The 26117-nt window shown below is 33.9% G+C and overlaps 3 protein-coding genes and 1 long non-coding RNA gene across 14 annotated transcripts; 2 read left to right on the plus strand and 2 right to left on the minus strand.

The window, feature by feature from the left end:
• Positions 1-1006: 1006 nt before the first annotated feature.
• On the minus strand, positions 1007-12468 carry LOC116182031 (protein dopey-1 homolog). Of its 4 annotated transcripts, none has more exons than XM_031502502.1 (20): positions 12064-12468; positions 11831-12017; positions 11607-11772; positions 11359-11548; positions 10949-11124; positions 9111-10902; positions 7970-8226; positions 7334-7917; positions 6810-7274; positions 5357-6035; positions 4508-5309; positions 4276-4454; positions 4031-4223; positions 3813-3983; positions 3429-3762; positions 3227-3379; positions 2986-3175; positions 2872-2886; positions 2021-2188; positions 1007-1966 (listed from the first exon to the last, which is right to left on the minus strand). In XM_031502502.1, exons 1-20 carry the CDS (start codon positions 12193-12195, stop codon positions 1588-1590), a joined length of 7212 nt encoding a protein of 2403 aa, XP_031358362.1. In that variant the 5' UTR covers positions 12196-12468; the 3' UTR covers positions 1007-1587. The 4 variants fall into 4 exon arrangements, with proteins under 4 accessions (XP_031358362.1, XP_031358360.1, XP_031358363.1 ...); XM_031502500.1 differs by having other exon boundaries at positions 6810-7280; positions 12064-12467; XM_031502501.1 differs by having other exon boundaries at positions 1588-1966; positions 2872-2883; positions 6810-7280; positions 12064-12467.
• A 91-nt stretch (positions 12469-12559) lies between these two features.
• Positions 12560-13875, plus strand: LOC116182032 (HIG1 domain family member 1A, mitochondrial-like). Its single transcript, XM_031502504.1, has 3 exons — positions 12560-12780; positions 12870-12968; positions 13021-13875. The coding sequence occupies exons 1-3, from the start codon at positions 12771-12773 to the stop codon at positions 13212-13214; spliced, it is 303 nt and encodes a 100-aa protein (XP_031358364.1). The 5' UTR covers positions 12560-12770; the 3' UTR covers positions 13215-13875.
• A 1604-nt stretch (positions 13876-15479) lies between these two features.
• On the minus strand, positions 15480-24167 carry LOC116182033 (glutamine--fructose-6-phosphate aminotransferase [isomerizing] 2-like). 8 transcript variants are annotated; one of them, XM_031502505.1, is made up of 15 exons: positions 24016-24166; positions 22292-22399; positions 22149-22238; positions 21144-21457; positions 20947-21088; positions 20840-20872; positions 19355-19378; positions 19154-19174; positions 18646-18800; positions 18161-18599; positions 17868-18112; positions 17663-17818; positions 17458-17610; positions 17176-17405; positions 15480-15680 (listed from the first exon to the last, which is right to left on the minus strand). In XM_031502505.1, the coding sequence occupies exons 1-14, from the start codon at positions 24020-24022 to the stop codon at positions 17184-17186; spliced, it is 2109 nt and encodes a 702-aa protein (XP_031358365.1). In that variant the 5' UTR covers positions 24023-24166; the 3' UTR covers positions 15480-15680; positions 17176-17183. The 8 variants fall into 8 exon arrangements, with proteins under 8 accessions (XP_031358365.1, XP_031358369.1, XP_031358368.1 ...); XM_031502506.1 differs by lacking the exon at positions 15480-15680 and adding an exon at positions 15692-16144 and having other exon boundaries at positions 17158-17405; positions 24016-24167; XM_031502507.1 differs by lacking the exon at positions 15480-15680 and adding an exon at positions 15692-16141 and having other exon boundaries at positions 17155-17405; positions 24016-24167.
• A 64-nt stretch (positions 24168-24231) lies between these two features.
• On the plus strand, positions 24232-25500 carry LOC116182035. The gene is made up of 3 exons (XR_004147400.1): positions 24232-24542; positions 24598-24920; positions 25055-25500. It is a non-coding gene; the product is annotated as an uncharacterized LOC116182035 (long non-coding RNA).
• Positions 25501-26117: the final 617 nt, after the last annotated feature.

Raw genomic sequence — 26117 nt, forward strand, 5'->3', positions numbered from 1 at the left:
AACCATAACACAAGACTTAACAGCTTTCTCTTGGGTGTGCCCTTATTGAACTAGCAAAATTGATTGTTGAGACGCATGAGGCGCGGAAAGCGGACTCACCACCCTTTGACCTTTTAGGTCTAATAAATTGGAGCCCTCAGCCACGTTCCCGAAGCTCTCCTCGCGCTCACTTAAGGTTCCGGAGAGGAGAGAGGAAAAACTAATCAAACCATAGGAAACCACAGATGGGGGAGCATTAGGTACATAAACCGAAGGGCATCATCACAATAGACTTTTTAAGGTAACCTTCTCACTTTCGAGTCTGAGAGGGACGATTGGGGCGTTTGTAAATTCAAAGGGGGTAGAGAAATGGCCCTTTCGTGGAAAACCTTAGTACGCGGGAGCATTACATAAACCGAAGGGCATTTTTTTGAGGTTTCCATCTCATTCTTTCGAATTTAAGGAGGACGTTGAAGGATAAAAGGACAAATTCGTACCAAAATTTCTTGGGAAAACTCTTTTTCTTATTAAAGTTGGTGTGTAGAATCCAAATCAATTCGTACTTTTTCGATCAGACATCTTAATCAAAAGTTATAGACTAGTGTAGTGATTAATAATTATAAAATTTACTACCTATGTAATAAGCATGAAGTCAAACTCCAATCAAATGTTGACTTTACATTATTGCACTTTCCCGCATAGGTGATTGTCGCCTCAATGAATGAATTCGATTGAAGACATTGCCATTGTACTATCTGAATCGTCTCTTTAAATTTAATCATGGCAGGATCGCCATGTAATACCTGTAAAGGTATCAATTAGAGAACTTCTTAGTTTGGATACTTTATTCGAATTCATTCATTGAGGCGACAATCACCTATGCGGGAGAGTGCAATAATGTAAAGTCAACATTTGATTGGAGTTTGACCTCATGTTTATTACATAGTAAGTAAATTTTATAATAATTAATCACTACATTGATACCTTTACAGGTATTACAATTGCTTATTCTGTACTAATAAGCAGGAAAGTTAAATATATGTTTATTTAAACAGTTTAGCAAAACATATTCATGTAATTATAATATAAACACATATGTACACACTTACAGGATATTAGATTCCTATTATTGCAGCCAGAAAATTTTTAATATTCTTGGAATGCCCCACATTCTCTCACTTATCAAAAAAATTAGCGTTGCAAACTATTAAAACAAAAAAGCACAAACTTATTTAAATTTTCAAACTGCAATTAAATTTATATAACAAATCCTAAATTAGTAATCCATACTCTAGCTAGATGCTATTTCGAGATTAGCCATTTTATGTACAGAATCTCAAAATAACATCAGGAACCGATTACAATTTCGCACACCTATTAGTATACCACCGATCTATATTCAGTTACGTTAAAATCACATTATTTGAAATCACAATTATAAATTGGCCTTTTACACAGTATATTCATAAATAATTACAGTTGTTTAATCGCTGACAAAAATATACTTTTATCAACCTTATATTTTCTCAATTGACACGCAATTTCACCAAATTTACAAAAACTTAACGAAATATATACTACCTACTTCTACAGCTATCATTGAAATTTTTATCTTTGAATTGGATCTAAAAAATCCATTTCAATTACTTTATTAATTTTGTCCAAAAGAACATTGAATTTCTTATCCATTTGTTTATCGTGGAAATTGTAATCACTGCTCACAAATCCATTACATTCTGCTCGATGACGATTAGAACACAAGCTTAACGTTTTAAAGAAGCAATGTAAATCCTTCAGTTGCTTTATCGAATTCATAGTAAGTAGAAGTTCATCTTGCTTATTGGGTAAGGTTTCAATTGGCGTATCCAAAAATTTTTGATCCATGAGATTCGCTATTCTTGTAACGTGCGGAGTAAAAATAGGCATTTCTTGTGCTGCTAGCGAAGTTGTATGAGGTAATCTATCACCAACAAAAGCCCAACGGTACCTAGTAAAACCTTTTCGTGAGTACATAAACATTCGAAAGCGTTGAGCAACTTACATTTGAAATTGGGGCAGTGATGTGGCAGGTAAGAGCAAGGCCAAATCTAATAATTTAGCAGTTGAAAGTTGCAAACGGAGCCAATGTGGATGTCCCAACGCATGTAAACCATTGTTGCTGTTTGTAGTCCAACTTGCGTCAAGCGCCGTGAGCAATTTTATGTGAGAGCTGCATAACAAACTGCGTATTACAACAGTATAATAATGGTTTATCGAGTAAGAATTGGTACTACAATTTTGCCTACATATTTCGTGCAATTTGAAGTTTATTTTACACTCACATGATTTGAGATAAGTTTGCCTAACTCATTAAGCGCATTTAGAGGATGAAACAAGAATTATAATACAAATATTGATGATAGTAGTAACTACAGTATTGAAAGGAAATTAGAATATAAAACTATGAGCATATACAAAGATAAGTTCTTATTCCTGTAATAAGTATACTACTAGTTATTTTGAATATATGTATATGGTGTAAATAAAAAGCGAAAAAAAACCTTCAAGTTACTTTACATTGAAGAAAGTAATTAAATATTTAAAAGAAACCGTGATCAAGGCAAAATACAGGAAAGAGAAACACTAATAATATCAAACAAATTGTAATACAACGCAAAAAGTGCTACATATTTGCTTTAAGAGCTTCTTATCACAAATGTGTGGAATTGGATACAGCATGTTTAAGATCTGCTGCAAACTGAATTTTATCATGCTTCAATACACAGTTTGTTAGAATATCATTGTAATTCACGTTGTACCAATTGTTGAATGCCGGTCTTGCTCCCCAAATAATTGTTAAACGTAATTATAATGGTTGTTTGATTATGTTATACAATTTGCGCATCCAATTACCTGTTATTGTTTCTGCTTGGCAACATTCCAGGAATCCCAATATAAACAAACCAAAGTTAGTTACATAGACACAGAAGTATAACCAAAATTTACAAAAAAATACTTCACACATACCTAAATTCTTCCGTATCAGTTGAAAGTTCTTGCTCAATTTGTAAAAATACTTGTAACATTTCACTAATTATAATAGGCCAAAGGAGAGTCACTTGAACAGGCGTCATGCGAAGTAACAAAACTCGAAAGCATAAAAATACCTGGGCTTGTATGCCGGGTACGTTTAAACGCAAACTGCTGTTCAGTTGTTCTATAACAAAAGAATTTTGTATACACTGTTACAAGGTAGGTACATAATTACCTTGTATGTCTGGCATATATTTAGCATACTGATCTGGTTCACTACAAAAAATTACGAAAGATAACCGTTTTAATAACTGAGCTTTTTGTTCATATTCCTGTTCTCGAGAAGTAAATAGATTCAAACTACCGGTTTGAGTCATCGACACGCGACCTACGATACGTTATTAAGAACGAGTTAAAAAATGCGTGAACAATATTACCCATTAAATCCTTAAAGGTGGTATTGTCGTGAGTCATTAAATTATCGACAATTATTTTCCAATATCTCAAACAAGAATGATCCATTTGAAATAACGAGTTATCAAGTAGCAAATCAAAAACATCCTTCTTCCAAGCTTTACGAGTATATTGATAACTACTTAAGCTAGCTAATAGTTTGGAGCAAGCTAAAAAACTGGGCATGTTCCGTAAAGTATGCGTTTTTAAATATGGAACAATATTGTACATTAAAGATGTAAGAATGGGATTTACTTTGTCCTTCTCAGAAGAACCGAAACAGATATCTAAAATAGGCGCTAATATTTCAGAAAGAACCTAAAAAAAAAGACTGCTTCAGCGAGTAAGTACAACACAATCGTCTTTACCAGTTGAGCTTGTACGCTGTGATTAGAAGTAACCAAAACGTCAGAATTGGTCATATTATTCACAACATTTGCAGAACTGTCAGTTTCTTGCTCCCTAACTGCTAAATTTCGTCTAAGCCACGTTGTCTGTTCCAAGCACGAGCCACAAACTTGGGATATACAATCGATTAACTGAAATAGGTAACGTATAACGCGATATAATGCAATATTTCACTTACTCGTGCGGTGACGTCTTGTAAATCTTTTTGATCTTTCCTCTCCTCTAACGGACAACACTTTATCATCAATTCATGAAGTAAAGCGGCCAATAAAAATTGCGAAGGAGGGCCTAAAGAACAACCTTCCCTAACCAAGGTCAGTAAAGAACTCCATGCTTCGGATAATTGAGTTGCAGATGCATTTCTCATATAACTTCAAAATCATTTATTTCAAATATTGCTCTAAATCTAAACGAAGGCCTTACCAATAAAATAATTCTAAAACCGCAACATCAAGACAAATCTCGCTATTAAGACCTTCAATGGGAGGCGGATTACGAATCACAGCAGTAACGGTCTGTACCAAATTATCTAAAGGAATTACTCTTATGGCAGATATTAAGTATACTAAATTATTCTGCGCCGAATTGGCTTCCGGTAATATCTGAAATACGTAAATTGAACTACAAGGTATGGGTAAAGGTGACAATAACTTACAGCTTTCAGCGAAATAAAAGGATTTCTGCGTTCATGCCAAGCAACCGCAATGGCTGCTAAAAAATTTGCTCCGTGATGTATAGAAATTGGACTCAGAAACTCTAGCAACTGCTGCTTAACAATTTTCGAATTCCCGTATACCGCGCTAAATTCACCTTCAATTGAAATAATAGTTTGCCAAATTTTCGCAATACTAGAAACAATACGCGGCATGTGGCTTAGCACAGTTTTTCTAGCTGTCTGATAGAAGTTTGAGTTTTGCTTGTTAGCATGATTAAATTCACCGGTGCCCGTAAAAAAAACGCTGACTAAATTGTTCAGAATTTCTGTAGGATTGGCAATCGGGGTACTAGGTGTGCTTCCGCCTGGTTGAGATGAACACTGAGTTGAATCCACTAAGCAATAATGACACAAAATTGTCAACGAATTTATCTGTGTAATTGCGTAATCGACACAAAATTCCCCCATTAACTCTACGTTTTTGTATGTATCCGCAATTTTTTCTATGTTATTGCAAAGTTGATGTATTATACTAATGGTAATTTGTTTCAAATTTTGACCAAAATATGGCAAACAAGTCGTCACCATATTGCACCAGCTTTCGTGCAAGTATTTCATATTTTGGTGACGAAGGGCACTCATAATGGCTGACAAAAACATCTGCTGTTCGGGTATTAAAATGGTCGGCGTGTAGGTCAACTGTTTGCCTACAGATGTAGGGACCGTTTGCTGCAACGTGCTGTTATTTGTATCTTGTTTCGGGAATACACGATGTTCCAGTATTATAAGAGACTGAATTAATCTAAAAGTTAATATTAATTTAAATACTCACTTTACGGAAACTTTTACCTGAGCAATTGAATTTGAAAAACTTCAACATTTTCGGATACTCTGTGATGAGAATCGTATAGCTGGAAGCTGTTAAATTGTAAAATCTCCTCCGCGAATGACATATCTTCGTCAAAGTTTCTGACGGAAGTTAATAAACAGTGAAGTAAATCCTCTTGTAATTTACATTTCATGAGCATATCGGCAATATAACTCGAAAAGCCCTTCGAATTTTCATTAACATTATTGATAATACTTCGAATAATGATATCCAATACTTCAAGGCTTACTAACTGAACTCTCAAATTCTTTTCAATTTCTTCTTGTGTTAAATGTGAACTCTCAAGATGTGGATAAAATGTTTTCGCATAATTTAAACAAATCAGGATTACAATATCCAAAAACATGTATCCTCTATAAAAATTAATGTGCTCTTGACCAACTTCTCCTATAAATCCGCCACCAAGCAGAGATTTACGATGTCTAGCCAGCAGAAGTAACGTATCGTTATGTTTCAAATTTTGCAATCCAGTTGTTGCGAGACATTGAACAAACAGTTGAGGATTTGTTTCAATACAATTCTTTAGGGTTTGTAATGCATATAATATCACATTCGAATCGTATACATTGTAGTACAGACATACATGATAGTGTATTGGATAGACCGAAAAATGTTTTGCGTCTTGTTTCCCACTTACATCTGAAAAATTGCAACCATACTATTATTATTATTATTATTATTACCGAAATTGTTACTTTTTGATGATTATTGATGTACGAGGTGGTGACTTGAACAACGCACCACAGGAATTTCAATAGTAATTTTTTTATTTCTGATTATTGGCTTCCCTGATTATTTTAGAGATAAAGTCTATTTAGGTTTTTTGTAGAGAAAAAAATTACGAATCCACGAATACTATAGCTTTTAATTTATTGAACTTTGAAACCAAGAATTGGATAACTTAAAACTGACGCTTTTAAGAAACTCGGTGGTGCCATGACAGTTCGAGCTCAAACAAAGGCAACTAATGGTAAATGCAGGCGCTTTTGTTTGATTTCATAATTCCATGGCATTACTGATTTTATAAAATAGGAAACAATAGTATGTACCTACTACGGATCCGTAATTTTTTTTCTACAAAAAACGTAAAGACTTTATTTCTAAAATAATTAGGGAAGCCAATAATTGGAAATTAAAAAATTACTATTGAAATTTCTACGGTGCATTCGTCAAGTCACCACCCCATATGTCCAAAACGCTGACAATCACTATTTTAATCGATTCCCCAACACATTTGAAATTGTGTAAAAAGACTAAATTTACAATGAGCTAACCCACGTTTTCGATTTGTGTTGTATATTTTGGCACTATGGTCATCGGCGTTTTGAAATAAATTTGGTGAAATGTTTAGTGGGACAAAAAGCAGATATCAGCTTACACGTGATGTGAAATGTGCAGATTTTAAGAACTTACTTGTTTGCTCATCAACACCACCGTCGGCTAGACAAACATTAGTAATAATGTCGTTTACCAACTCTGATATAATAGCGTGATCTCCACCATGAAAAAATTCTTCAGCCGTTGTGCTGAGTTCCATTTCACAATTTAGTCGCTCCGAGTCTGATAGACAGTACGACCAACTGTGGACAAGATTATTTTCAATGTCTTCTAATTTTTTATCATTTGTTTCATCAAAACTTCGAGACTTTCTCATTTTTAATAAATCCGTTTGTTTGTCACTAATGCCATCAGCTGTATGTTTTTGAACATTATTCACTTTACTCTGTTCTACACCTTCACTTTTGTATAGAGGTAACGAATTATTTTGCAAATCACAACTGGAATCACGATCTAAAGTGTTAGAATATTTTAAAGATTTTATCAAGAGCTCTCCGCTGTTTTGTGTCAACTCCGATAAACTTTCTGTAGAAGAAGGTTCTGAATCTGAAATTATATGAGTCTCTGTATACATTTATTATAAATATATGTTTACTTACTAGCGACATTGGGGTCATCGCTAATTTCAAATTTGCTGTATGAACCTGTGATTCCATATGGATAAATTTCCTTCGAGTTCAAAGGATTAACAAACAGTTGCATGCTGGACTTACTGTCTACATCGGCAATTTTCCTATTTTCCAAGTTTTTAAAATCTTCATTTTTCTTTGTTACAACACTCGAGTTTTCCGTAATACTTGTCGTCATATCAATAACATTGGTGCTCTTTTTTCCAGCTTTAGAAAACAAGAAACTTTTTCTTTTTATGGGTTTTAATGCGGAATCTTCGGAAATGTGAAATTTGATTTCTCCGTTAATGTGGCTTATAGCGTATGCCTTAGTCCAGTTATCCACATTGGCAGTTTTTTGAGAAGTGGCGGCTTCATTCAAATCTTCTTTACTAATATTTATGTGGCGAATAGAAATACGTGCAGTACTAGGCATCAGAAGAATATTAAAAAACGGATTCATAATTCTTGCTATATCATTGCGAAGTAAGCAATGCGTTAGAAAAGATTCCGATAACAACCTCAAATTATGCTTCTGCTGATGATGAAAATTGTCAAAAACTTTTAATAATGACCTAAAGATAATGAGTAATTAGACGCACAATATATTGACAAGGTTTACGTTACCTATCAAAGTTTCGAATACTGTTTTGGTTTGTTGGAATTTTGACATCTAGCTCTCTTCCCGAGCACCATAATAACATAAACCTTTTTAAAAAATCAACAGTAAGAGTGTCATTTACTAAATAACTCGCAATTACGTCTTCCACATAAGATTTGGTGTAAAATATGTTATGTATGTGATACAATAAGGTGGCACAAGTCATTACCTTATCTTGATTACGAAAAGTTCCAATTAAATCCCACAACAATTGAGACATTATCTAGAATTATAACATGCACATGCATTATCTCAAAATGAAGTACACAAAAAAGGTATAAAGTTTTATTCTTTGTACATGTTTCGATCGCAGAATTGTAATCAGCAGAGGAGCTGACTGAAATGTCAACCCAAGGTGATAAAAAAGATTTGCTGTTGAAGAAATATACAAAGACTAAAACTGTTCTGTTTGTAATAATACACCAAAAGACAGTATTAGAAATAAAAATCCGAAACAACTGAATACCAAATGATCCTCGAGATCTTTACACATCCATAGTTTTTATTATAGGGTTGATTATGCCCTAATAGATCAGCATAGCTTGTAAAACAAATTTTTTGATTTTTGATTTTTTGCCTACATACAAAAAATGGATTGCGCAAATACAAAAGTTGTGTTGTGCAGGCTCAAATTATTTTTTTATTTATTAGCATAGCCGCTTGAGGTTTAAGGAATATTTACCAACACAGACAACCGCACATATGTTCTTTGTAACAAAAATTATAAAAGAAACCCTTATTTTAGACGTTTGGGCAGTTTTTGGGCTCCAACTTTTTGGCCCGTTAGTCTACGTAGCTAAGAAACAATAGCGACCTTTCTCATATCCTTAAGAACATGTGTACCAATTTTTAAAGCGATCGGACGTTTCTAAACAAAGTTGTCGTGCACACGGACATATATAGATAGAAAATTCTCGAGGATCGTTAAAAACTAATATTTGAGCAAATACAGGAAAGCGTTAAAGAATTTGATGTTCACAATTGACGAATGGCCTAAACCTCAACCAGACTGTTAAAATTTAATAATGATACAGTTGTAAAGACTTCGTCTAACGATCACCATCAAATTTGCCTATATTGTAGAAAGGTCAGTGCACTCGGACTTACCTCAATAATATATGTAGCATCTTCAATAAATTGGACGTGACCATTGTTTAACAATCCCATATGTACTATGTTAATATTTTTGTTATCGTTTCCATTCTGACGAGACTGGATATATTGACTTTTAGCAAGGCTTATTAATTCCAATAGTGTATTCACAGCTATAATTTGAATATCTTCGGTTGATACTTGTGCGAAACATGCACAAACTATAAGAGCCTTTAACCATGTAGGAATTTTGTCTTCATAGTCGCAATGGTCGACCAGATTTGGAAATGTAGAAAACTCGAGCAGTATATTAGACGATAACGTCATGGAACTTTCATATTCGCAAATTTTACTATCACTCGCGACAATCGGTGAGGCTTTGGATAAGTTACATGTTTGCCCTTCGGATTCATTGGAAGAAGATAAGCATTTATTAAGCAAATTTTCTAAATCGTGTACCCTCTTCATTTTATCTTGGACAAGTTGTGAAAAAAAATCATCAAAATTAACACCAGGCATAATTTTGCATGCCAAAAACTGTATATAAAATTGTTTATATAATTTCAGACATTTTACTATATGCTTATTTTCAGTTCTTGTAATATTATAGGAAAAATGTTCGTGCGCTTCCAACAAGAATTTGGATTCATCGTTAGTGTTATGCGGAACATCTTGTTGAGTTGTACTTAAATCGTTTAACTTAGAACTGGACTTGGACTTTTTACTTTTAGATTTTTTTTCAACTTTTGGACTTACTCTAAATTTCTTGATCATTTGATTACTATTAGACCTTTCTCTATGCCCAACGTCCACAGTAAGTTCGTTTTTATTTAAGGTCTCGTTAATTTTTGAGTCCGATTTACTTTTCTCGAGACCCACCTTTATATCTTTATTCTCAATGCCAGATTCTACATCAGGCGCTTCTGGATGAAGTGTTACCATATATTTCTTGTTTGTGTGGTCGATTGTATCGATAGACTGTTCATAATCGTTCTTCAATGTGTTCGCGGTAACAGGTTGAATTTTGGTTAAGACTTTTGTACATAGTTCCATACTTTTTGCAATTTCATATTTATTTAATAATGCGATGTTGTCGTGGGCAGTTGATATAACTTTTGTAAAGAGCGTCGGAAGAATTTCGGAGGAACTTTCTGTGTACGTTTCTAAATGTATAATGTCAAGCAAAAATTGTGCTAAAATGCAAACCTCCAATAAATTTGGCGGACCAGATCCGATTTCGTTCACTTGGCAATGGTCTCTAACTACTTTTCTTTTTACTTTAATTAACGATATAGCATCTTCAAACAGTTTTCCAACATAAAGCCAAATATAATACGATTCCAAAGTATTAAACAATAAATTTGCATTTTTGATCAATTCAGAGCAGTTTTTTCTCACAAACTGCTTATCTAATGCGTCGTCGCTGGTTTTTAAACTACTAATATCGCCATTAAAAGAGACACAGCGTAATATGCTCCCTTTTTGTCTTTGCTGATTCAAACATGTTAAATATAACGCTCTAAAAACTTCAAATAAAACACAATCCACTATGACAGGTCCAATTTGAGGTTTATCAAACAATGACGTCAAAAGACGATACGGTTTTATATCAGATGGTACTTCACTACTGCTTTGAATTAAGGTGACTCGAATTGCCTCTGCCAGAATGTCGTACGAGTAGAGCTCAAAATATGCTGCAGTATGACTCTGAGATTCGGGCAAGCTATTAATTCTTTTTATTAAAGGATGGTCTGCGTGTAATAAATTAACATTGACTTCGGCTCCCAACAACCAAGAATATAATCGTCTAAATCAAAGATTATTATAATGATCAGGAATTGCGCACATATTACCTATTTAATGACATGTCTCTCCGCAGAATTGTCGATAAACTTGCAGTAACTAAACGAATCATATCTGTGTATAACAGTTGGGTATTGTGCATAGGGAAGCAGACCATAAGAAGGTCAAGAGCTGATCTTTGTACCAATATGCTCGAGTCTTGTACTCCAGCACATAAACCAGATACCTGTAAAAAACAATTTTTTTTTAAATTGACTAGTTACAATGTAGGCCCTAACTAAAAATATTTATTGATACAAATATTTGAGAACAAATTCTAGATTGTTTGGCTCTATATAAGATCGGTTTTGGTGATATGGGAAAATTTTATAAAGCTATTATGATAGCATTTTTATTAAGTGACGACAGATAAACGCTATATACCCACTTAGGCTACATCAATTCCATGTTAAATACCTACCATAATGTCTATATCATTCCCTATTAAGAACAACTGATCTTCCATTGAAATCTTCCTGCTGTAATGACTTAACACATAAGTAATGGCCGGTAAACGAATAGGGCCATTGCTTTTGACACACTGCCAAATACATGTATAAAACCAGGCAGGACCCACACCATCACAAACAGCTTCGAGAAGAGCATTTGTCCTAAAACATTATAACCTAAGTATCTGTTCAAATATTGAAATAAAACTAAGATATACACCTATCAAAATGGTCAGAACCGGTTTCAAGTCCTGGTAAAACACCACTCAGGAAGCCGCTTAGAGCAGGTCTCAATCTTGCTCGCAGTGGAACAAAGTGTGTTTCATACAACTGTAGTAAAATAGGCCGGACTGTCATTGCAGCATTTCCAAGGAGCGGAAATAGTCCTAAAATAACGGTAAATATACAAAGGCAATGTGAGATTTTCCAAGAAGTGTACTATACCTGCGCTATAAATAAATAATTCGTGCGATAAACGGTTAGTACCCATACATTTAAAGATAATATCGTAAGTCTCCAGAGCTCGTAAATGAACTCCAGATGGTAAATTTGGATGCATACATTGAGCCAATCTTTTGCTAATTTTTATCCTTCTAGGGATAACGGGAAATTTTGTATAACTCAGAAGAACCTACAAAATTCATTTAAACATTTTACACAACCGACACGACATGTACCTTATTTAGTTTTCCTAAAGATGAAATTAAGTCCGCCCATTCAAATGTGGATTCAAAGTTTTTGAGTGCCTTATCCACAGCTGCTACATACATTCGATATTTAGAATCTTTCATCAACTCATACTCCTCCATTACTAAATGCGAATGTTTTGAGCCTAAACTCTTCAATTGTGAGTATAAACACTATTACTTTACATTCTGCTCACTCTGCTGTAATAAAAATTTCCATTAAGGTAACCCAGCAGTACTCTATTTTGTCATAACAAGAAAAAATAGGTTATGTAAGTAAGACAAATTTACAAGTTGGTTCATTAACACTCATTTTTGTTAATTAACTTTAATTTTGAAAAACAATAACAAATAAAGAGTAAAATTTTATTGTTGTTGACATCATATGTATTTTATACGTCATTTGACATTTCTTATAAAAACTGAAACTTCATGTTTGTTCGTTGATCTCCTTTCCGTTCAACTCACCGACCATCTTGTCCTCGATGGTTGAACTTAAGTGCAATCCAAACGAACACACCTTTTGCTGACGTTCGCCTTAATTACAGTGACGTCACGTATCAGATGATTTGTGACGTAACTCGTAAATGACCTTCCCTCTGCGCCACCAAGGTCTTACATTACATCAGTGGTCGTCGTTAAGATCTACCACTGCCCTTTAGTGTAAGTGTTTTGTAAATTCCTATTTCACATTCAGCATGTCTTCGAGTAAGCAAATTTTGTCTATTAACAGGTTTTTAATTAAATTGCATCATATTTTTGAAAATTATGCACTGTATTAATTTTATATCTTTTAGCAACGGCTATGGCAAATCCACCACCAGCCTTCTTTCATGATGAATCTCAATCAGAGCGTCTAGCAAGAAAGTCAAAGGATGCACCATTCTTCCCTATTGGTAAGCTACGGGGATTAATAGTAAAATATAATAATGTTTCTTATCGTAACAGCGATTGGTATATGTGCGGTCACCTGTGCATATGGTGCATACATGTTTAAACGAAGAGGCAAAATGAGTCCAAGTATTTTTTTAATGCAACTACGAGTTACTGCGCAAGGACTTGCCGTAGGAACACTTACCTTAGGTTTAGGTTATACCATGTACAATGAACATTTCGGAAAGGCTAAAAGTGAAAAGGATTAGACGTGTTTAGTATCATAAATTAATAAGTATTACTAATTTATTTATTAGAAAATTAAATAAATTCTATATTAAATTGTGAAAATTTAATCCTTAATCTTAAATTTTACCATCTTTTCCTTATAGAGTTTGTCACCTTTGTAAACACATTGGTAATCATTTCTGCATCATTCATTTTCCGCTATCACCTATTATGTAGTAGGTTATAATACGTGCATACAGTTTCTGATTATTGTTTTCTCACTAAATGAACACTGATAATTCTCGGATCAATATGACGATACGTACAATTGACATGCACATGCGAAGGTACTGGAATATTTATACCAGTGCATACATTGGGGTGATGTATTTATAGCACAAACAGTTTAGCACTTTTATGCATAGTAAATTTAACTACCGACATCATGTATAGGTACTTAAAACATCTAAAATTCTAGATACACATAGTACATGTAGGTAATATATGAAATGTTAGATAATGCTTTAAGTACCACAATGAATGTATGTGTTCTAGTCTCTTAGTGAAATCGGTCATTTCATGAAACGCTAACAATTTGACGTGTTGGGTACAGTTTCCCTTTTCCTTTAATGCAGTGTGTAATCTAATCTTGTTCACAAAATTAATTTATTGATTTAAATAAATATAGCTATAAGCACATTAGTTTTGATCATTTTATTGAGCAGGTACTACTGTGTTTACTAATGTGTATAGCAAGACTCTAAAATAAATCTACTTTTTATAATTTATTTTCCCAATTCATGATGCAGACAACCGTACGTTTTGCATGAAAAGTACAATGTCTCGAAATGCAAAACATACAAAGTGTGTATTGTGGTTTTATCACAAAACCAGCACATATAAGTTTGTCACATTTTTTAAAATAAAATACTACAGCTAAACTGAATGTTGAATATTTGTTGTTTTCAAGGGCTATAGAGAGTAGCAATGTCACTGTCAACTAGGTACTTTATCTTAGCACAAAATAAGGAATAGCTTATAATACTGTATCAGTTTATCTCATTGAAAGATGTATTTTAGTCTACGTAAATTAGCAGTAATAAAAATACGTCTCAGGGGAGCGCTTCACCTCCTTTTGTTTTAAAAACCACCCCCTAAAACGACCTTGTACTGGAAAATTTATAACACCTAAATTATTTCCTATAAAAATTTACGTCATTTTGTCCTATACATGTTTTCCCGATAACCAAAGAGTATAACTATATTCAATATTTTGCTGAAGACAAAAGTTAACAAGAGGGTTGTAAAATTAGCATGTAAAATCCTAAGGGCAGGCTTTAAAAAAACCAGCCGTTGCCAGGGGCGTGACGAATTTTTGTGAGATCTTGTTTCACTCACGCGCGCTTATGGAATGGTTTATACCACATCTTATGCTGGTGATTACGAATGATATTTCTTCAATCGCACTGTTTAATACTGATTCAATACCTGGCGAATAAAGTTTAATTGAACAACTGAAGGAACAACAATTCGAATGTGTCAGTATCCAGAGCCTTCTGTCACAGATGATGCCGATATTGAATTGTTCAGATTGGTATCATATGAAAGTTCCGCGGTAGTTATGTGGTGGGACAGGATATTGATCACATTTTCATAATTGCGCTCTTTCGCGTCTTGATAATAAAGATATTCGATTTTTAATATATGTTCAAGGAAATATCATGGAAAGCGCATATATAGCTCCCTCAATGTACAGTATTCAAATGTCCATAATTGTAAAAGCAATATATTATTTGCTCACATATTCAGTGATATACAATTGGCATTTTTTTTGGCAAAGGGAAAGCACACATAAATTTGATAAATACCAGAAGGGGTTTGGACGACGCTATGAATATATTTAGCAACCCATCATCAATGAAACCAGACATATTGTACGAGCTGGAGAAAAAGTCACATTAGCTTTAATTTTTACAATTGAAATACCAGCTCTGACTTACTTATTTTCTCTCACCTTTTCTATCTTAATCACCTCCTTGAGTATTTTTAGTTCTTCCATTGCGGTAAAAATTGCTTCTCTTTATAGAATGTCATAACCCTTCATTTACGAAGGGTACATAAAGGTCACAAAAAGTTGGTACAAGACTGATCGACGGGGTCTACAACCAGCCTAGTACTGGTGTTATAGTTATAGAAAATACAAAGTAGAGACTTCCTCTATTTGATTTAAGCCCTGCAATTTACCAGAGCCGAAAACCCTTGTGAGTTCTAGGATAAAAAGGTACTAATCTTATGTACAAAACAGGTTAGCATTTATTATATTTATTTTAGGTAAACTTTTGCGTTACTGAGATACAGAAATATACAAGTGCTAAACAAAATGCAACGGAGGCACAGTAATGTAATATAATAAGTTAATAATATGCTATGTGTTTAAATATGAAGGATTGTTACAACTGTTTCGTTGGTGTATCAGTCACTCAGTTTTTCTTAGCAATGAAGGAAACCTATAACAAAATTACAAATGAGCAGTTTTCAAAATGTAATTCAATTGGGACTCGGTTGCACAATATTGGTTTTAAGTTTAGCACTGGGTTTAAGTTGTTTTAAATATTATGTAGAAATAAACTTGTGCACACCACATTTGCATTTAAGTAACCTCTTAAATATTCTCTCAATATAGCACAAACTATCCTCAAGATAATCGGACATAAGAGAGCAAATCTCAATTCAAAATGAACATAAAAGAAATGATTTAGAGAACTTTAATTTACCAAAGCATATACAGTTTATATTCATTGTGATGTGCGTTTTAACCTTTTCGCTGGGGACCTAATATTTTGGTTGAAGAATTTTCTGTGCTACTAAAACGTATTATTACGTGCAACGTATTTTTCCGCTCACAACTGAATCAAATTTTATGGTGATTATACTCAGAAGAAAACTTTGTATTGTTTTTCCCTATTAATAGCATTGACTTTACACACTATAGACAAACGGTGTAGGCTTAAAAAATGGCAACACAAATGGAGCTGGAAATGTTAGTATGGAGCTGGGCCACCAAATCGTCGCAGCGCCACTCTCGTTGTTATTATGTCATTAATAATTATTGTACCTACAAGTGCATACACAGTGACAGTGACAGGTATTGACATTGACAAGCGCGGATTAGTAAGAACGCAAATTTTGCATAAAGCTAAACCTCTCCATGGCATCAAGACGAAAAAGAGTTTGTCATAAAGTTATAATACAAGTCTTTGGCAACTCACAAATTTCTGGAGGCAAAATATCGTGTTGCCCGCAATATCTACCTTAAAAAAATGGATTTTGGCATCTAATAAATCTACTACAGGATATAATTCAGCATAGTTCGAACAAATTAAACTAAAAAGTTAGTATACTTTATCGTCAAGAAAGAGTCGGGTGTTATTTGCTTTGACGAAATGTTCAGAACCGCCATCATGTTCATCTTCTGCATTTTTTCAGTCGTCATTAGAAAACTCCATCTTGGACATTGAAGTTGATAAAACTAGGTACATTACTGGAAGAGTGAGTTGATCTATACTTTGCGATCGAAAAGTTTAATTGCACACAATGTGAACAGCTTCTCAGAAAACCACATCAAACCTTAATGACCCCAAGGAACTATTAATTTTACACAAATCCTTTGAAATTAGGAAAAAAACGCTGTGCATCGGCCATATCTGTTAAATTGTTGCTAAGAACTTTAAATTTTGTAAATGGTCTTTGTAATACTATTAAGAGTAGTTCCAACAAAAATGTACCAGAATCAAAAATTCAACGAATGAAACGTCATAAATTTGCTTGAGTTCATATGTCGTCCCATTTGACGTCATCATTAGTACGTGCATTGCAATGTGTTTAATAAGTTGCCTATTTAACGCAAATATTCACTACAGTAAGCGGCTGCCATTTTTCCCTATTTCTCCGTTTGTCTATAGTGTATAAAGTCAATGTTAATAGTAAGAAGTAAATACATACCAACAAAATTATTCTACAGTCACACTCTTAGCTAAATTTCGTGGACAATCTACGTTACATCCACGAAGTACCGCAATATGAAAGCTAAGAAGTTGCATTGGAATTACTGTCAATATGCCCTGCAAACAATCTACAGTGCGTGGAATTTCCAAAGATTTAGAGGCGAAGTTAATAGTTTCTGAATCGCCCTTTTCACAAACTAGAATAGGGCGACCTTCTCTTGCAGTAACCTACAAAACACAATTTATTTTTCAATCATACATTCAAATTTGCGACTTTTACCTGTTGTAAAGCATTCATGCATTTTGTGTACACCGGATCCCTCATAATGATCATTAAAACGGGCATGGTATGATCAACAAGAGCTAAAGGGCCATGTTTCAATTCCCCTGCCATAATTCCTTCACTGTGCATGTAAGTTAATTCTTTTACTTTCTAAAATTAGTCAATTTAGTTTTAAACTGTGAAGTTTTGTAGTTTAAGTTACCAAAGCTCCCTCTAAACACGTTGCATAATTAAATCCTCTTCCCATGATCAATAAAGATTTTTGCTGATATAAATCTTTTGCAAGTTCACGTACTTCCTGATCTAATTGCAACACTTCTCGAATTTGTTCGTCAAGATTCTGCAAACCTTCAATGATCTACAACAAATATTTTTTTAAATTATGAATCTCCTTGACGTAATAGTACCTCTAAACGTCTTTGACGCAAGGACAGTCTGTCTTCACTCATCACAAGCGCGAACATCACTAGTGAAATAAACTGACTCGTATATGCCTTCGTCGACGCTACCCCAATTTCAGGACCGGCATTAATGTGTACACCGCAATGAGATTCCCGACAAATGGAACTACCTACAGTGTTTGTTATACCAACAATTAAAGCACCTCGTTGTTTGCAGTAACGTAGTGCCATTAAAGTGTCAGCCGTTTCACCTGAACATTAGCATTAGACGAAGGGCCAATTTAAATTAAAAATTTTACCCGACTGCGAGATAAAGAAGCACACATCATCTCTGAATACAGGTGTGGTTCGATCTAAGAAATCGCTAGCAAGCTCGACCATAACTGGCAATTCTGTTAATTCTTCCAGCAACTGTCTAGTGGCAATTGCACTATGATAACTAGTGCCACAGCCTATAAGCATTAGTCTTCGGCACCTTTTAATCTCAGGAATATATTCCTTAATGCCACCTAAGACAACAGTTTGGTTTGCAAAATTTACACGCCCTCTCATCGTATTTATGACAGATTCCGGCTGTTCAAAAATTTCTTTTTGCATAAAATAGTCATAATTTCCTTTCATAATTTGTTGTAGCTCCATCTTAACAATTGTTATTTCCCTGGCATGTGGATCATCCATTGAACGTCTTAATCGATGAATACTTAAAGCACCCTCTTTAACGGCGGCTACATCATCATCCTAAAAAACCTCCATGTTTAAACACTTTTCTATATGTGGCTCTTACCTCAAAATAAATGACTCGATTGGTATGCTCAATTACAGCGGATGCATCTGATGCAAAGAAATATTCGACCGATTTATCTTCCAGAGGTTGAAACTCCGAGGTAGAATCTGCACGTGATAATATCGGAATGTCACCACGTCCGTGAGGTCTATGCTCTATAATAAGAAAATTTTAAATTACAAAAATCCACATGGAATAATATAATGGAAGCAGCTTTCTGAATAGAAAAAAGACTGTCGAAAAATCACCTTTAAGTGCTTCCATTATGTTTTTAAATTTTAAAGTACCAGCTGATTTGCACCTTCACCTAATCTGAAAATTCACACACATAACCAAACGATATCTAATCCATAATAAACTTACCGTTGCATGAAACATGTTGCACACATACAATGTTAATGGTAATAAGCACAAGCAAGTTTGTGTGACACTGAGAAACACATAGCGAAATATGTTATTATAACCAAACCTAAAGCTTTGAACGATAATATAAGTAGAAGTTGTATACCTTTGTGTGCGTTGTCAGGCTCTGTGATGTACCAGAAACACAAAAAACAAAAAGAAATTACGACAATGAAATTAAACGAGTCGACCTATTAACTAAGCATGCAAAGATAAATTTCAGTTACTGTTCACCCACAAAACAAATATAATACAAATAAATTGTCTATTACGAAAATTATAATAAAAGTTAATTAAAAGTTTATACCTTTCAGAGTTCTAGCCGAATCATCTGAAGGAAAGGAAACACGTCCATGCAAGGAAGACAATACAATTAAAAAAACACAATTTAACAATTAATGTTAGTACAGTTACCGCAGCATGTCTGAAAAGCACAATACACCCTGTACGTGCTTCTTCAAAATATACTTGTTTTAGAACAGAGATGGCCAAACTTTTGTATCGTTTGATCTATTCCACACAGGTGAGAGCCTTCATTACCTACCAGTTACTTCTACTATGAAAAAGGGTTTTTTTTATTAAGAGTGATATATAATTGCGCTTTCATTTCTTGTTCCTACTTTAATCCGTCGCAATTCTGATTTTGGTGGAAAGTTGTTTTTTATGTAGACTCAAAAAAGTCTCTCCAGGTTACCTTTTTTTTTTTGTAACCGTAACACCAGTTCGACATATTACGCACACCCATTTATCCTTAAACATTGTAAAAAAGAAGTCTTCTTCCCACTCTTTATCAAAATGGTAGGTTTATGGTCGCTTGGGCGCACTCATTTTATGTTAAGTAAATGTGACGATCGATTCAGAAGATCGCCACGTTCGACCGGTAGATTGCGATTGAAGGTTTGGCCACCTCTGTTTGAGAATAATGAATGGCCAAGGGCAAAACATTGGAAAGCATTGTTGATGTTTAAAGCTTTTGTATCATTAATGCAGTTAAATTACGGTTTAGATTGGATGTTGTCACTTTGCTCAACGAAAGCAAGTGTTATATAAAAAAATCTGCTGAATCCGAAAATCATAGTTCCAAGAGTTTCCGGCTAGAGGGACTATGATTTTGAGCGGATATTTTTACATAACATATACTTGATTTCGTTGAGTGAAGTGACAACACCAATTTAGAATACTTTTGGAGATAACTTGACAGGACAGACGTGACTACATCCCAATCGTTTCGTTTATATTGTAGCTAATATGTCATTCGTGAGAATATGCATAAGTTTAAGATCACACAGGAATGTGTAAATCGAGGTGTAAATAGGTGGCTATTCATTCAAGATTTGTACAAATTTTGTGGTTGTCAAAGCATCTTTAGTATTCAATAATGAGATATGCTTAAGTGAATGCATACGCTATTAGTTTTCACATTCATTAGTACACAATCAATTACCATGAACCTTTCAGTAAAGTTTCATAAAATTTAAATGTAATAAGAAAAATAAAAAAAACACTTTTGACACACAAACAAACAGAAAGGTAACCATGTAAAGGTGTTAAAATAACAATAGAAAACGCAATGGAAAACCACTATGAGCTTTACCGCTAACATTAAGTTTATAGTTTCATATTATTTTTGCAAGCAATACTTAACGAATATTAGTATGGCAGATACTTAATGTAACTTTACACTAAAAATCAAATCATTCAAGGATCTGAAATCTATCAACTTTGTATTAACAGGAATTGTTAAACATTCTAGATAAAACTCAAAACCAAAAGCATTTCAACCAAATCCTACCTTCTCCAAAAAAGCCCCACCACAATGTATACCCTGAAAGAGGTATAAAAATATTTTAAGCCTCCACCATCGTCATGTATTAAAAATTAACAGTAAATTAAACTCACCTTTCCCATACAAAATGGGAATATGATCAGTTGCTAGCTGAGATTTTGTTTTAATACCGACCAACAATGGAGAACCTCTTCGCGTTGCCACACATTCACCTGGAAAGTGTTTCGATTTGAAACACAGAGCGAACGCTCCTTCCTATTACAGAAAAACGGAACAAATTATGGAATTTTAATAACTAAAGAAAACTCACCAATTGTTGAACGACTTGCTCTACAAGCTCCCGGAAGGAGTAAGATGGATGTTGTACGTAAAAATGATGTATTAACTTCGCTATCACTTCTGTATCAGTCTCACTTTCAAAACCATAACCTTTTTTTTGTAGGAATGTTTTTACTTCTTTATAGTTTGTGATGATACCATTGTGAACAACCACAAACGCATGACTTTCCTCCGACCTTTGAGGATGTGAGTTAACTTCACTTGGTACACCATGAGTGGCCCAACGTGTATGAGCTATTCCACAATGATTATCGGTTACAGTTTCCATCCCCAACTCGCTACTTCCTGTAAATATTAAATGTAGGTATATACAGTTACATACTATTTTGTTCACACACAAACACAGAATTCAATAAAAAGAACTCAACACACGAGGATTTATCGGTATCTGTAGTTCAACAATTTTAACCTTTCCATTAACATAACTTAAATCACTATATGATTACTTCTTAATACATGGAAATTGCAATACAATCTTAAATACCAAGTGACAATGGAATTTTTTATCAAACTTGACCAAGATTTTTAACTACTTTAACTACTCAAAGGTAGTAAATGATTAAAATTACCAAAAAAAAAAAAACAAAAGGTGAACTTAATTTTCATTTATTTTATTTTAATAGTGCGTTGTCCCCATCCCTGCATTTCTTATCAAGACATTATAAGTAATATAAACAATTGTATCCAGTGTACAAAATGAGATTTTGTGTCCAAAGCAAGAGTTGATGCATAAAAATATTTCCATTAGTGAGCAACTGATTAATCAAATGGATTCCGTAAAATACACCTTGTTTTCAATTAAATTATGAATAAGTATTATATTATTCAAATGTGTCGTCTCATGGAAAATTAATTTTTAGGAGCTTTCGAATGGCGTATAGCAAGTGATATTCAGGGCCGTAGGATTTAACATATCTCCAAGTAATAGGAAAACAGAACAATTAATGCGGTTAGAAAGAACTAAAACAATACTTACTTTGATTAATTTCATCCTCCAAAAGTTTTACTTTTCCAGTTTTTTTAATAAGTGCCATGCCTCTCTTATCCGAACAATCAATTGCAACCCCTATATAACATTTCAACTTAATTTAACAAGAAATTATAGTTATTTTTACGTACCTGCGGAATCATAACCTCGATATTCGAGTCTTTTGAGTCCATTTACAAGCAAGTCTAAAATTTCTTTACGGCTCTTTGGAGTGAGGTAGTTTAGATATGCAAAGATTCCTAAAAAATAAAAAAAATGTTCTTGTAAGTGATGGCTGTTGAAATACAATTTGTTGTTCTGTATAGTTGTTTCAACTAAAGAGAGCCAGTTTGAACACTGACAACAATGAAACATGGAACTTGAAGCTACTTCAAGAAGACCAACGAACAAGCCTAATTTATCTAGTAATTTTATAGAGAAAGTTTGTTAGGAAAAATTAGCCAAATTAGGTTTGTCACGTAAGGTCAAGTTGGGTATATCTGACGAATCAATTGAATTACTATCTCGATTACTATAGTGGGTATGGAATCTACAATGATCCAAAGGTCACATCTGATCTTTTCCCTATATGACAAGACACTATAATATCTCGATAATATGTAACTAAGTGTGCAAAATATATAGAAAATTTGTCTGAAGTCGACTCATTAATCTATTAAGCAGGGACGCAGACTTGGGATGTATGATTTATAATTATGGTACTTAAATGAAAATGGCAAAGTTGAAAAGTCGTTGTGACTTGTGAGCCGTTGTGATTGTAGTTAGAGATCAAGCAGAACAAGTTGAACAAAACTAATATAGGTATTGTGCTAGGTATTGTGTTAGTATTTAATAAAAGATTATGATTGAAGTAGTAATCATCTTTTGCTAGGGGTTCATTCTTTAATTATTTTTTTTTTTAATTCCTTTACAGATGAAGTGTAAAAATAATATAATTTGTACTTAGGTACTTTAATTTTTGGTCTAAATGATAAGATTCTGTAGAATTATTCAAATATGAACAGACTAATTATTATTAGTGACTTGACCAAATCTACAAAATAATCTGCCTATGGGAATTATTTACAGAAAAAAGAAGATTTTGGAGAATAGCAATGAATGCCAAGGTTTAATACTTTGCCGACAAAAATAGGTATATTAACAAATTGAAAGTATGAAACCTTGACTTTTTAAATTATAGAAAGTAGGTACTAACATTTCCTGCACTATTAACTTTTCTCATTATTCAAAAAATCTACACAGCCTTGAAGATAAAAAAGGGCAGGTATTGTCTGTACGAAGTGTAAGTAGAAGTTCTTAGTAACACTGTTACCGTCCTTCAATTCCGCATGAAGGAGTGGCATGCAAAATACTTCCTTAGAAACTACACCTCTCCCTTTCATTCGGTTAGCAAGTATTTGATTGACTTTCACTTATCTATTGTAACAATTAAACAAAAATGTACCTACATTGAAGCAAGAATTTTGACTTTAAAAATAATCATGTTCATGGCAAAGAGGAATTTAAACCTGTTTAACTAGTAGGTACTAATAAAATCTGCATTCCTGCAATCAACAGCCACTCTTGATAAGCTACCAAAAATGTTCGATTAATCCCAATTTCTCCATAAGCATGAGCAAGTGATATGTGATTAAATAAGGAGTGCCATGATAAACTAATTAATAAGAAACAAGAGTCGGCAAGATTTTTCCTTAATTTTTTGAAAATTGTTACTTTCACCTTAAAACCGTAGAGCAAAATAGGTAATTTCAAAATAGATTTTAGGTAAATATGTGCATCTAATCTGAATGGTACCAATTATACTTATGCCCATTCAGTTTTTTGAGTGTACTATGGAATTTAAAAAAAAACTTACCACACATTTTCGCCACGTAAGTGAAAACACCTCACACGCCACTATCTATATATAAATACGGGAATTGTACTGTTTGTACTAAAACGTACACGAAGCTTGTAAACTAAATAAGTTAAAACGCAACTCTTAAATAGGTGCATGTTTCTGACATTTCTCGATTACAAATATTGGATTTTGACAGAACAGCTGGTATTGCAGGAATCTTTTACTAACTCATGTTGTAACCTTGTAACTTCAGTGTGCTAAGCTGAGGTGCTGTAATATACCTATGTGTAATGTGTATAAGTGTAACATTCGCGCACGGTTCGATTCTCCGCATAATTGCTTTGGAAATTTGTAAGGGAAATTTAAATTTATTTCTATTCCCCTGAGATTCCCAATATGTACATAACCAAACTTTTCCAAGCAAGCGTTGCACTACTACTAAAGTGAACAGATATAGCAAATTTAAATTTCGTCCTTATTTGAATAATTAAACATACAATTATTGTAAACTTTGTGAGTAACAGCTTCATCATGTATACCAGGTAAATTTGGGATTACGATGTTATGTTCGTTCATTTTTACATTTTCTTTAAATAGAGCACTGGCAACTGCGCTTTCTACAAGTGTTGATGTAATGATGAGAATCATGTACTTGCTTGGGCAAAAGTTCCTGCAACTACGACTTTTTGTTGAACCGACATGTACCTATCCTTCAACAACACCGGAGGACATCTACCCACCATGTCGTTTGATGGTGACTGCTGTTGGATAAATATGATGCACTGGAATGACGAAAACAGTGTCCTACGTATTGCGCCGAATTGTAGAAGTGTAATTTTTATGCCATCTCCATTGTATTAATTCCGATTTGAGTGGTAAATGCAGCAACTCGTGTAATACTTTACAGAGAAACGTCGATGGTATGTACTTATTGAGTGGATATAAGTTGCTATAGGGCTTATTAGTGTCATATACCCGTATATTTCTTTATAATGTCAATCCACAACTTCTCGGAGATGACCGAACTGTCTCATTACAATTGGCTTTTTTTCAGGTATCGATACAACAATATCTATTTGTATTGGATATATCACACAGTGCCATATTATTGAGGGTCTGCACGCCCCATTATTAAATAATCTACAACGAGAACATCTACATTAAACAAATCACAAAACTTTATTGCCAAAGTGGTGGCTACTTTAGGGCAGTATTTCTTCAAAGCCGTACTGGCAAGCCCTGTAATCCCAGTAATTTTCTTGTTTGTTAACTGTAGCTAGTACCTATATATACCCACTAAAAAAAAATTGTACTTATACTTTTGTATCTAAATAGTGCTTGTTGTCTGCTTCATGAATACATTGATTAATTTGTTCTAGATCTAAAATTTTCGATTTTTTTGGCTCAGCCATGTGAAAATTTCTTTACTTGCGTTACTATAATAATCATAATATAGAGAATATAGTACCTATGTTATCGTTCAATAGCAGTTTTTTATGTAAAAATTTTAGTAATGCAATAAAGTTCTATTCTGTTTATGCATTTTATTGGAAATGATTGGTTAGTTTAAGGACATACCTAGTATACTGGCTCTGTACACTATTGTGCACGTAACGGTAGCATCCGATAAGACGCTGGCAAAATGCAGTAAATCTGTACTGGACCAGTGAATGGCCAGAGTCACCAGGGTGACATAAATGCAAGTACACGTTTTGAAGCGCCATGAGTCTGAATCAAGCAACAACTCGATTATGTCAGTTGTCGGTCTTTCTAGATAAACGGTTGAACAGATTGGACCCACATTTGGTACACATGATGTTCTTAGATATAAAAGAAAGAGCTGAAAAGCTTTTGGGCATGCGCAGATGTGCGGGTAGAATCTGTGGTGGCCACAATAAATTTTTACAATAGAAATCACGCGAAATCAATTTTTCTATAAATGACTCGTTTCATACGCTGTTTTATCGCACTTGTCCTTTGGAAAACTCGCCGCTCGACTCATACGATAAAACGGCTGCTTATTATTATTATATTAGTTTGTTCTTTAAACTATATAAATTAAAAAAGTAAATGTTGGTTTGTATGCATTCCTAAATCCTTCATCCTCTATTCCTCTT

This window comes from Photinus pyralis, unplaced genomic scaffold (genome assembly GCF_008802855.1).
Source record: "Photinus pyralis isolate 1611_PpyrPB1 unplaced genomic scaffold, Ppyr1.3 Ppyr1.4_unclustered_Scaffold3303, whole genome shotgun sequence".
Classification (NCBI taxonomy): Eukaryota; Metazoa; Arthropoda; class Insecta; order Coleoptera; family Lampyridae; genus Photinus; species Photinus pyralis.